Source organism: Oreochromis niloticus, linkage group LG18, assembly GCF_001858045.2.
Source record: "Oreochromis niloticus isolate F11D_XX linkage group LG18, O_niloticus_UMD_NMBU, whole genome shotgun sequence".
NCBI classification, from domain to species: domain Eukaryota; kingdom Metazoa; phylum Chordata; class Actinopteri; order Cichliformes; family Cichlidae; genus Oreochromis; species Oreochromis niloticus.
Genome location: NC_031982.2, coordinates 2481373 through 2493546, shown reverse-complemented (window position 1 = coordinate 2493546; position 12174 = coordinate 2481373). Strand labels below are relative to the sequence as shown.

The 12174-nt window shown below is 40.7% G+C and overlaps 1 protein-coding gene across 1 annotated transcript; it reads right to left on the bottom strand.

Annotated features, from left to right (window-relative positions):
- Nucleotides 1-1191: 1191 nt before the first annotated feature.
- On the bottom strand, nt 1192-10351 carry dars2 (aspartyl-tRNA synthetase 2, mitochondrial). The gene is made up of 17 exons (XM_003453144.5): nt 9891-10351; nt 9383-9482; nt 8811-8874; nt 8617-8718; nt 8059-8154; nt 7862-7985; nt 7633-7679; nt 7316-7422; nt 5847-5916; nt 5084-5263; nt 4842-4949; nt 4641-4703; nt 4373-4525; nt 4063-4281; nt 3526-3636; nt 3339-3414; nt 1192-1959 (listed from the first exon to the last, which is right to left on the bottom strand). Exons 1-17 carry the CDS (start codon nt 10063-10065, stop codon nt 1775-1777), a joined length of 1980 nt encoding a protein of 659 aa, XP_003453192.1. The 5' UTR covers nt 10066-10351; the 3' UTR covers nt 1192-1774.
- Nucleotides 10352-12174: the final 1823 nt, after the last annotated feature.

Genomic DNA, 12174 nt, shown 5'->3' with positions numbered 1-12174 from the left:
CAGTTCTTCTTCTCCTTCTTGACTTTTTTTTTTAATTGCCGTTTGGCAAAGAGCAAAATTGTGCATTACCGCCACCAACTGGTATAAAGTCGTAAATGGGGGTCTAACTTCCAGATAGCACTTATTTTTATTACTACTAAAATTCTTTCATTTTGAAACATACATTGGGATGATTAAAATTTTTTACTATAGCCAATAAATATTAGATAACCTTTGGAAACCGATCTTCACCTAACAAAAAATCATATTTTGTCACAAAAATGTTAATGACTTAAGAAAATTATTAGTTTTTAAAATTTTTACTAAAATTGGGTTCTTTTTTATCCTAATGCTATCCTAATTTGACTTCTTATACATATTAGGGAGTTATAAATGCATAATATTGACTTTGCAAGCCTATACCTTAATCATAAGTGACTTCCTTATTCTTTTTTTTTTTTTTTTTTTTTTTTTTTTTTTTGGAGAAACTGGTCCCTTTCTAGTTAAAGGTGAATGACATGCACTAATAACAGTACCTTCAGTAGACAAATTCAGATGTTTTATGTAACACTACACATACTGTGCACTGACAATGGTGGATGCCCCTACAGTATGTGCAAACCCCCCGTTTATTTTAATAAACGAATGAAAAAATAAACACGTTTATTATTTATCTATACTCTATACTAATTTATTTTATGAATGGAGATTAGTATCAAAGTTGGCTAGTTGCTAGATTTGTCTGGCCACAGAACGGTTTCCACTTTGCCTGAGTCAATTTTATTAACACAGATAGCACAGCAGTGCTTTTGGATCATATTCATATATGGCTTCTTCTTTGCTTTAATCAGTATTTTTTGGTGCCACAGCAAACTGCGTTCACAGTTCTGGGATTATTCCTGAGTCCATGCACTGATCACACACACAAATTTCAGCCTCATTGTTGCGCACAGAGATTTCTCCAGATTTTGGTATATTATGCACTGATATGAAAAAAAATTCAGTCATCACAATTTTACATTGAGGAAATTATTCTGAAATCGTTCTATGATTTGTAAACAGTGTTAGCGAGCACTGTCCCATACTTACTTCTAAGAAACAGATTCACTAAGATGCTCTCATTATTTCTGACCTGTTAGGTGCATCTTGCTACCATCAAATTCAAACTGAGATACTATTTTCCATGAAATGATACACATACTGAGACTAAAATATGGGTTTATGTCATTTTCAAATCATTGCTTGCTGTTTTTATTTACATTACACAGAAGATTCAAACTTTTTGAAAGTGGGTTGTATTTTACTTGAATATTATGTGTTTGTATGATTATACAACCAGAAAATCATAAGTGAGAATCTATGACTTTTGGATTTTAGTTCTGCACATGCTGAAATTTAACTTCTTGGCATCAAAAACAATGACATTATAAATTTATTCTTATTTCAGATAATGCCTCATTTGAACATGTACACCAAACCACCCCATGATAAGCAGCTGTATAGAATCAGTAAAAAGATATAAATATCTAAAAAAAACTTGATGCGAAGGATCACAAACATAGAGGATGCGAAGGACCACATACTTGTGGCAGCATCAATGCAGCCACAAGTATCTCTCATCCAGAGCTGCAACCACAGCACCAGCTCTTCCTCTTTGTCTCTGTTGTTGTGCCATCTGGCACAGATCTTACAGTCTCAAAGTCTCTTTGCTGTCTGCTGATAGTCTGCACATCTCCTCAGCCTCACCAGACCTGGGACTACACAGACATCCTTCAATATCTGTGGTTCTTCTTAATCACTTTCTCTCTCCTCCTTGCTCTGTTGCCCACTTAACAGAAATGTGGTAACACTTCAGGTCCTCTTCAGACACCAAGTCGGGTGCACGGCTCATGAGGTCATGACCGCGGAATGACTTGGGAAAGGCGATTACATCACGGATGCTGGGAGCTCCGACTATTATTGAGACCAGTCGATCCAAACCTAGAAAAGGACAAAGAAATAAAGAGACAACTTGATCAATATACCGTTCAATATTGCACAGATCACTCTGAATTTACTGTTCAATTGTCCATGTAGGCTTTGCAATACATGCATTTTATACTAAGGTCCTGGCAGAAAAAACCTTGATCGTGTTTGGTCGAATGGTTCAGACAGATACAGCTGAAATGGGCTAACAGTAAGAGTCAGACAAGTTCAGCACTGCCGCGCATGTGTCAAGTCACATCTTCCAAACCCAAATCATTTTGCACAATAACTGACTAGCTCACAGTTACTGAAACTCCATTCAGGCCCAGTGCTGCTCTGCTCTGAACATGTTATTCAGGTGTCACTGTGTCCCAGTTAATGACACAAACAGTGACACACTGTTGCCACCATGTGGTCAAACCAGAAAGTACAGCTTTCAACTTTATCATTTCTATTCACACACTTCACACAAAACAAATACCAAACAAAGAACCACAAGACTCACAAACTACAGAGTAGTTTGGAGTGTGTCTCTGCAGCATGTCTTTTGTCCTGTCTCCCTCCCCTCACCTCACTTCCAACCGGTCACAGCAGATCACCGCCCCTGCCTGAGCTTGGTTCTGCTAGATGTGTCTTCCTGTTAAAAAGGAGTTTTTCCTTCCCACTGTCACAAAGTGCTTGCTCAAAGGACATTTCAAGATTTTTGGGTTCTCTCTGTATTATTTTTTAAGAGAGTATTTACAATATTAGGTGCCTTAAGGTGATTGATGCTGTGATATGGCACAAAATATATAATAACCAAATTGAAAAGAAAAACAGCCCAATAAAACAAACACACACACACAGTTACTCCATATAACTAAAAAGACCAGCCTTAAATTATTCATTCGTAAAACTCGAATGCACTAATTGACCAGAAATTTTAATTTCATACAGTTATAAGCTAAAAAAAAAAAAAAATCCGACAAATGAATTATAAAACACTGATCCATCCTTATTGTCTTGGTCCAGCACTGTAAATAATTATGTGGACTTTAGCTCCTGGCATTGTAGCACAAGACAGTGGGTTTGTGGGCTGAAAAATGACCTGCCTAATGAATGGCATGGGAACACTAATAATTACCCAGTTAGTGCTGTAGTAGGGATTTATATACCACTAATGGACAAACATGTAACTAAAACCAAGCATGTTGCCATGGATATGTGTTAGTGCAATTCAAGAAAATACACTGATCTCTTTTCAGCGGTTAGGGAAAATGGACCCCCTACAGACAGTATTTAAAGTGAAAGCAATGATATCAGGCTGACACTATGTGGTTAGTAAAAAAAACAGTGTATGCACACATGTAAGTCATATACAAACTCAGTGATAAATCAAGCAGAGTTGAGCTCACCCAGAGCAATGCCTCCATGAGGCGGTGCTCCTGAATCCAAGGCCTCGAGGAGGTGGGAGAGAAGACCGGGGTCCTCCTGAAGCACAAAAAAAAGTTGGAAATATTTAGTGTTAGGGTTAACACTGAAACGTCCCACTCTTTCTTAAGTGAAAGACTGAACTGCACCAAGATGGAGGAAACCACTGACCTTAAGGACATTCTTCAGTACATAAAGCTGCTCTGAGGCTTTGTGGATGCGAATGGAGCCTCCTCCGATCTCACAGCCATTTAACACCAGGTCATAGTGCTGACCACGAACCTGGGAAATGGTAAATGGTAAATGGCTTGTATTTATATAGCGCCTTTATGGTCCCTAAGGACCCCAAAGCGCTTTACATATCCAGTCATTCACCCATTCACGCACACATTCACACACTGGTGATGGCAAGCTACGTTGTAGCCACAGCCACCCTGGGGCGCACTGACAGAGGCGAGGCTGCCGGACACTGGCGCCACCGGGCCCTCTGACCACCACCAGTAGGCAACGGGTGAAGTGTCTTGCCCAAGGACACAACAACCGAGACTGTCCGAGCCGGGGCTCGACCCGGCAACCTTCCGATTACAAGGCGAACTCCCAACTCTTGAGCCACAATCGCCCCCGGGAAATACAGAATTTACAAACAGAATATACATCCTGCATTTTTCTACATAATTTAAAATAACTAATAAAGTACTACACGAGTACCTTGTGTGGATCTGTGTAGAGTAACTGTGTGTCCTCTGGTACTGGTGCAGTAAATGGATGATGAGCTGATTCCAGCTCCTCTGGATAATCTTCTTTGGGCAAGAAGAGAGGAAAGTCCACGACCCACAGGAAGTGGAAGGCTGCGGGGTCACGCACTACCACACCATGAGACTCCAGGAGCTTTGCACACTGCAGGCGAAGATGACCCAGCAACGGGCACTGAGAGCAGAAAAGAGAGTCAGATGAAGGGAGCGTTTGTATCAGCTCTGTTCTTCTTTGTTTGAAAGCTGACTCAACCCAAGCCTCTTACAACAGTGTGGTGGGAGCCTGCTGCTATCAGAAGCAGGTCTCCGGGCTTGGCTTCAGTCCACTTCAGTAGATCGTCTGTGACAGACAAAGACAGCAGCTTCTTCAGGGGAGATTTCAATGTCCCGTCTGCTCTGACCAGCACCAGGCTCAGCTCCTTCACACACAAGGAGAAAACACAACTTGTGACTTTCTACTAGTGTTTGTAACACAAAAGTGCTTATGTCAGAACAATATGAGGCATAAAAGCAAAGAAAGGATAAGAGGCCTACCTGTCCAAACGGAGTCTTGGCAATTTCTTTCAGTTCTTCCAAATCCTTCCCAGTAAAAAGTTTCTGTTACAAGAGAGAAAACATAATCTGAGACACACAAATTCACATATAAGAGTTGTGAGCTTCTCTTGTGGCACAAAAACACATCTTCTGTTCTACATTTTCAGGATTCTCTGCCACAGGAAATGGTTTTGTTCTTACTGCTCCACTGGGGACACAGACGGCCCGAACGGAGCCTCCTGGTTGGCCAAGAGCTGATTGGAGGAATTCAATTTCCGTGGAAAGGAAGATCTGACTGAGGTCTATTAGCTGCACAAATAGACAAATAAAAAAATAAAAAAAATCATATAATTCACTCATGTTGTACATTAAACAAAAGAGTAAAAGATGTAGCATGTTCAGTAAGAACATAGTTTCAGTTAGGACCCCAAGAAATCAAACACCTTCATGTTGAATCTGGTGTCGGGTTTGTCCACACCGTAGTCCCTCATGGCCTCTTCATATGTCAGAGTCTGGAAAGGAACCTTAAGAGGACCATGTTCTGCAGGCCAAGAGTACTGCAGCAAACCCTCCACCAGTGACATGATACCTGCCTGGTCCACAAAAGACATCTCTATGTCCACCTGGGAGAAACGACAAGAGGATTTTCAGAATTCAGACAACATGACATGATCCAACATGTCACATGTATGTGACAAAAGGCCGGTCTATGGGCCAGACTAATCAGACTATATGTTGCTCAGTATGTAGTCAGATTACAGGAGAGACCTGTGGTACTCCCAGAATCCTGAATTGAAATCTGTGATAAAATATCATAAGAGCAAAGATGGTGCAAAGCTAACAGGACATGTTAGCTTTTAGTTTTCTCTTTTTCACTCATCTCTGTAATTTTTTTTTTTTTAAATTTGTTGCTCACACCGAGGCTTGCAGTTGGCTCTGAGCTCTGGATAGCTTTTGCCACTTCTCCTGTTAGCTTTCTTTAAAATGTCCATGTTCAGCTGTGTCTGTGAGTGTGCGCACAACTCTTTGCCTGCACTGCTGCGCGTGTGCTGCATATGTCACACATGCATGAAGAGGACTGCTCGTAAATAGATATATGGGAGGTTGGCCAGCAATTTTAAGTATCTCATGTCTGAAACAGACTGAAAAATTTATTTTTCTTTTTTTAAACTGTGGCGCTTCAAACTTGTGTGTATCCCATCTCACCTGGGTGAATTCAGGCTGCCTGTCTGGTTTGGAGCCTTCGTCTCTGTAGCACCGGGCTATCTGAAAGTACCTGCCGCAGAGGAGAAAGAGACAGAAGACAGAGGTTGTTGGCCATTAACAGCAGGTTCTGACTCTAATGTGGTGGACTTCTAAAAATTCTGTTATGTGTGCAAAGCTGTCAGCAGTGGAAATCAGTCAGGTCTAAGTGCTTTATTTCAGTATGGGAGTGGAATCTACCTTTGGTTCTTCTCATGTACTTTATGTACAGCATACATCTTTAATAACAAATATAACTTGACTATTATTTCTTTAATGTCCCTTAGAATGCTTTGACGAGACGCTTTGGGCAGCCGTCAACAAGCTTGTGGCATAATTTTCGATGGATATTATATTTAAATTGGTTGGTTTCCTGGACCCAGCCTTTATGTGTAACCAACATATTTTCAACTGGGTTGAAAGTATTGGAGCAGGAGTATCAGGAAGACTGTTTCAACCGTCCAGCTGTGGATTTGTTGAAGAATTTGGAAGTAGTCCTCCTATATTATTCTCTCTATTTTGGGCAATTTACCTGTATCACTGGTGGCAAAACATCCCCAAAGCATGATGCTACCACCACCATGCTTGATGGTTGGTATGGTCCTCTTTGATTTGAAAGTCTCATCTTTAATCCTCCAAACATACCCCTTGTCACTGTGGCCTAATAGCTCAATCTTTGTCTCGTCCGACCATAAAACTTTTCTCCAGAAGGTCTTCGCTTGTCCGAGTGGGTCACTGCAAATTTTAATCAAGCTTGAAGGTGTCAATTTTGGATCAGGGCCACTTTCTGGGTCAGCACCCTCTCAGTCCATGTAATATAAAACTTGTTTCACTTGGGAAAGTGGCACTAATGTTCGAGTTCATGGCAGTCTTAAGCCCTGGTGCTTCCTGGGTTGTTTCCTGAACAACCTAATCAATTTCCTCTCCTCTGAGGGAGAAATTGGTCTTTCCTCCAGACAATCCAAACAATTTGCATTTACATGCAGTTGTTTAAATTTATTATCTTGCAGTATTCAGTTTTTTTAGAAATGGCTCCAATAGACCTTCCCAGTTTGTATACATCTACAGGTCCCCTTCCAAGACCTTAAGTGAGTTCTTTCCCCATTCTTGAGTACTGGTCAGTCCAATGAATGCTGTCAAAAAAATCCTTTTTATGCTGGCAAAGGGCAAAATCATGATCACTAACCAGTAGTTAAAAGACACTGTAGAACCTTGTACATACATACATTAAAGACGCATGTATGTACATCATCATTAAAAGCCCCAAATTACCATGACATTCATGCTCCCGACGAGTGGATGAAAACTTGTGACCTGAACTGTACGCTCATTATTCGTTCCCTTTTAACTCTGTTTTCGATCTGGACCAGTGCAGCGTTTAAAAACAACAAACATCTTTCTGTTAAATAGCAGATAATGGAGCCTGCACCCACCTGTCTACACCAGCCACCATGAGAAGCTGCTTAAACTGCTGTGGACTCTGGGGTAACGAGTAAAACAAGCCTGGCTCTCTGGAGGGAACCACAAACTCTTTGGCTCCCTAAAACACAAACACACATGTGGTTCATTAAGATATCAGATATGAAACCATAACATTTAAGCCAAATTAGGTTTTTGCTGTTATATTTATATTTAGTAGAACCAAAGAATTTTTTAGAAACTGTTCTTACAGACCATTAAAGATGAATTGTTGTGCAAGTTTCTGCTGTTTAACCTGGTAAACGTGTAAAAATGTCTACAAATGTCTTACCCCTGGTGTCCTTTTGAACAGAGTGGGAGTTTCCACATCCACAAAGCCTATTCATTACAGCAAAACAACAACAACAGCAAAAATCATATGAAAATCAGAGCTTGGTACAGCAAGAAGAGACTAGTTCCTGCACCTGGTTTCCTCTTACAGGCAACAACATCAGTGAAAGTCCTGTGATCTTTTATGTCTGGGCAAATTAAAGACAGATCACAAACATGGCTGTCCATACCGTGCACATTACAGAGATACTCCCTCATCTTCATCACCAGCTTGGATCTCAGTCTTAGGTTCTTCTGCATCTGTGATGACCTCAGGTCCAGGTAGCGATACTGCATCCGCAATGACTCGGACTTCTGGTAAGTAAAAAACATTAAATTATTACAGTGTGCTCAATAGTGCACGTCCATGTAACGTTAAGTTACTTACTTTGACAAAGTCTTTTATCTCAAACGGCAGCTTCTGGCACACATTGAAGACCTCCACATCATCTGCCAGGACTTCGATCTCTCCTGTTGGCATCCCCTGGTTTAAACACATGATTCAAAACAGAATTAGGTGACTAATCACCAAAACTTTAAACATGTCTTCAAATATTCTGCATGTTCTCTCATTATATTGCTACAGAAAGCAATTTAAGATTGATGAAATTGTATCAATTCACCAGATTATTTAGGACACACAGTCACTCCTTGGAAAAGAAAGTTTCAGATCCCTGTCCTTTACTACATTTATTAAAGGTTAGAACATTATTATGCTATTTGATAAATATAGTGAAATATATTGATGAGAGAGTGTTGGTACTTTTTTTCCCCTTCCACGTTTAAAAACAGGCACTCAGTATATTAAGCACAGTGTGACTGGGTGGTGTAGTAATTAGGATTCCTGGCCCATATGAGTTAAACTCAAAGTATAGGAACTAAACTTTCCTCACCACCCTCTGCAGGTGGGTGGTGTTTCACTGCACCTTCAGAAGCATATACAAACCTTGTTCTCCTGCCCCACTGGTCGGTTCCTGACTGTTCCTGTAACCTTGATGACAGACTCGGGCGTCAGATTGCACAATGTGGTTTTCAAAGTACTTGCAGACTTAAAACAGAGGAAACAAACTACTTAGTTATTTATTTTACAGCAAAGCGTTCATTGGTTATGTTAGTGTATTTTGTTGTTTTCTTCCATACTTCCTGAGGAATTAGAATTTGTGTCAAGCCACTGAAGTCTCGCAGGATGACGAACAGGTCCTGCCTGTAGGGGGCAGAGACACATACTGTTTCTCAAATTTATATGAGACCCTTTGAAGAATGATAAAGAACTTTTTTTAAGATGGTCTTAGTTCTCTTGGCTTTCTTGAGATCTTTAAGAGTTTTACTTAAATATTTTTTGGCCTTTTTCTGCCTGTATTCGATAGGGTACAGTGAAGAGTGACGGAGAGAGAGGGGAACACGTGTGGCAAAGGGTTGCGGGTCAGATTCAAACCTGTGCTGGCCACTCCAGTCCTTGTACCTGACCATTTTCAGCTGGCTGTCATGAAGCCATTCTTAAGCAAGGGAAACAGGGAGAAAAGGCTGGGGAATGCCAAATTACACAACAACCGGCAAAGGTCTTATAGAGCGATTAACCCAAATTGGACATTTTTGGTTTTGGAGGTTAGGAGAGAGGTACAACAGTGGGTTACTACAGCCATCTGTAAAACACACTGGGGGCTCAGTCATATCAATCAACCAATGGCTGTCGTTCCATGTCTGGATACTACCTGAGATACTGGACCCAACCACACAGAGTGACTTTCTTCCCCACATCATCTGATCGCAGTTCTCCACAGGTGTGACTCCTGAACGACAGACTGCTGGGACCTGATCGTAAGATGGATTTGGGACACAAGTCACAAGTTACACTTTGATAATCATTTTAAGTACTTACTGAAACTGAAGTGAATTTCTGCCGCATTAACAGATATGCAGAAATGTATAGAATTACAGTTTTTACAGAGACGGAAGAACAGATGTTTTACAAAATAATAAAAATGTCCAAAAGTCTTACATAATACAAGCAAACACGCCTCCTACAAAGTTCAAAGATCCTAAAGGATTCTAATGAAACATGAATGATGTGGACAAGCTGGAGTCAACTGAGAATCCTGTCCAATAACTACAAATGTAGACAGGCTAAGATCAGTAGAAGACCAGTAGAAGAAGTAGTGGCATTGGCCGTACGCAAGTCACGTCAGTGTAGAGGGTGGAGTACAGCCAGCTGATGAGTACCTGTGGAGGGCGGAGCAGCCCCGCAGAGTCCGTATGAGCAGCTCAGATGTCTGAGCTGAGGTCTCCAAAGCAGCAGTCCTTGACTGGGAGTCGCAGCTAAGCTTTGATACCAGACAGCATGAGCTCTGAGTCCCGTGAACACACTCCGCAGCACCAGCCTGCCTTTTGTTGCCATTTCTTTCAAACACAGAGTGAAGCTCAGGCTGAAGAGAACATGTTATTCAGAGCTGTCTGTCACACTCCTCTCCCTCAGAGTAACAGGCCTGCAGAGTCTTTAAGGTTGTAATGTGAGCATTATGAAGCTCCACGGCAGTGAGAACAGGTGTGCTGCCGTTACTCTTCCTGAATCCAGATAAGACTCGTGTGAAGTTTTCACGACCGCCTGCTCATGAGGATGGGTTGCTGTGCTTCCGTGCATCTGTTCAGTCTCATCCAGTCATGTGGCAATCGGCGTTCTTTGACCGGACGTGACGTCACGTTGCTAGACCAGAACAGTCAACCTGCGACACGATCGATCCAACTCGCGAGAAAAAAATCCACAAGCTTTCAAGATTTCATCAATCCCCGATTCTTTTTCTAGAGATAACGCAACTTTGAGTTTAGTTTTACAATGATGTTATTTAGTCTGTTGCCAGATTCTTTATACGCAACATTAGAATTACAAAACCAACCCCAAGTTTGTTCTCTTGACAATGACTCGTTAAATTTGTTTAAGAAAATAAACCACAAAAATCATATATTATAAAGCAGGGGTGTCAAACTCGTTTCACATCGTGGGCCACACACAGCCCACTCGATCATAAGTGGGCTGTGTGTGCAGTGAAACTCTACAATAAATGTGTAAAATGACAGAAGTTTGTGATAGTTCATTGCACTGTTCTAACAGTGCAATGACACACCTGCTCTAAAGCATCTTCCTAACTGAACTGCTTATCTGAGATGAGATATATCTCCCCTTATGGTTTGTTTTCCGCTTCTCCTTGTATATGTGGCCCTAATGTATTATTGCACTCTGTTCATTAACTTCTGTGTCTCTACAGATGTCTGTATCGAATGTCCCGGTATTTTCCATATTTATATGAATTTTTACAGTTCCCTTAGGCAGTTCATTGTATCATTTTGAATTTATACAACACTAATTTCTATATTTGCATTTGTACTTTAAGTATTATGACAGTGCTATTGTATTTCCCTATTTAAAGGCTTATTATAATCATGGCCAAATCTTGAAATAATCAGGTCACTGTGTATGTAAAAAGTAATCCCTTTAAGCCCCAAGTTCAGGCATCACATTTTCCAAACAGCTGGTTTTCTGGTCTTGACAGAGAGACACTGTCACTACTGTGGTCATCTCAGGCACACAGCCTCACCCATGTGCAGTTTAAACCTTCTATATGTGAGAAGTAGCCAATTGTAGCCAATTGGCTATGAGAGATGACCACAGAACACAATAAGAATACAATAAGAATACATGATACATGATACATGATACAATGAACTGCCTAAGGCTGTGGACAGCTACAGGTACCTTGGTGTTCATCTGAACAACCAACTGGACTGGACTCATAACTCAGACACCCTCTACAGGAAAGGGCAGAGCAGGCTGTACCTGCTGCGGAGACTCAGGTCGTTTGGAGTAGAGGGCCCACTCCTGAACAGTGTTGGGCAAGTTACTTGAAAAAAGTAATCAGTAACTAATTACTGATTACTTCCCCCAAAAAGTAATCCCGTTACTTTACTGATTACTTATTTTCAAAAGTAATTAATTACTTAGTTACTTAGTTACTTAGTTACTTTTTAAAAACACAATTTACAACCTGAATAGGTGATAAAGCGATAGATCTTTCAGCCCAATTCTACTTTTTCTGCATAATCCATCATACAAAATGTAATCAAATGGAAACGTCTCTTTTTAAAACTTGTTTTATTAGTTTTAATCTTTTAACTTTATGCATCAAGCAAAAATTAAATTATATGCAACATTCTCTGACTGGAAGAAATTTGTTTAACATTTAAACCTATTTTCTGCACATTCCAGCACATAAAATAAAATATGTTTTTGTGTTTACACTCACTCTTTCAAATAGATGCAAGTAAAACACAGCAGAAAATAAATAAAGTCAAAGGCTAGTTGCTCTATTTTCACCTGTAAAGCAGGACGGGGGTAGGCGGAGGTTTAGCCTGGTGCAGGTGTGCCGCAGCGGTCAGTTGAAGACTCCGCGAGTTTCTCTGTGAATTTCCCATTACAGTCGTAGCGCACTCGGCGCTTGCTTGGAAGTTAAGG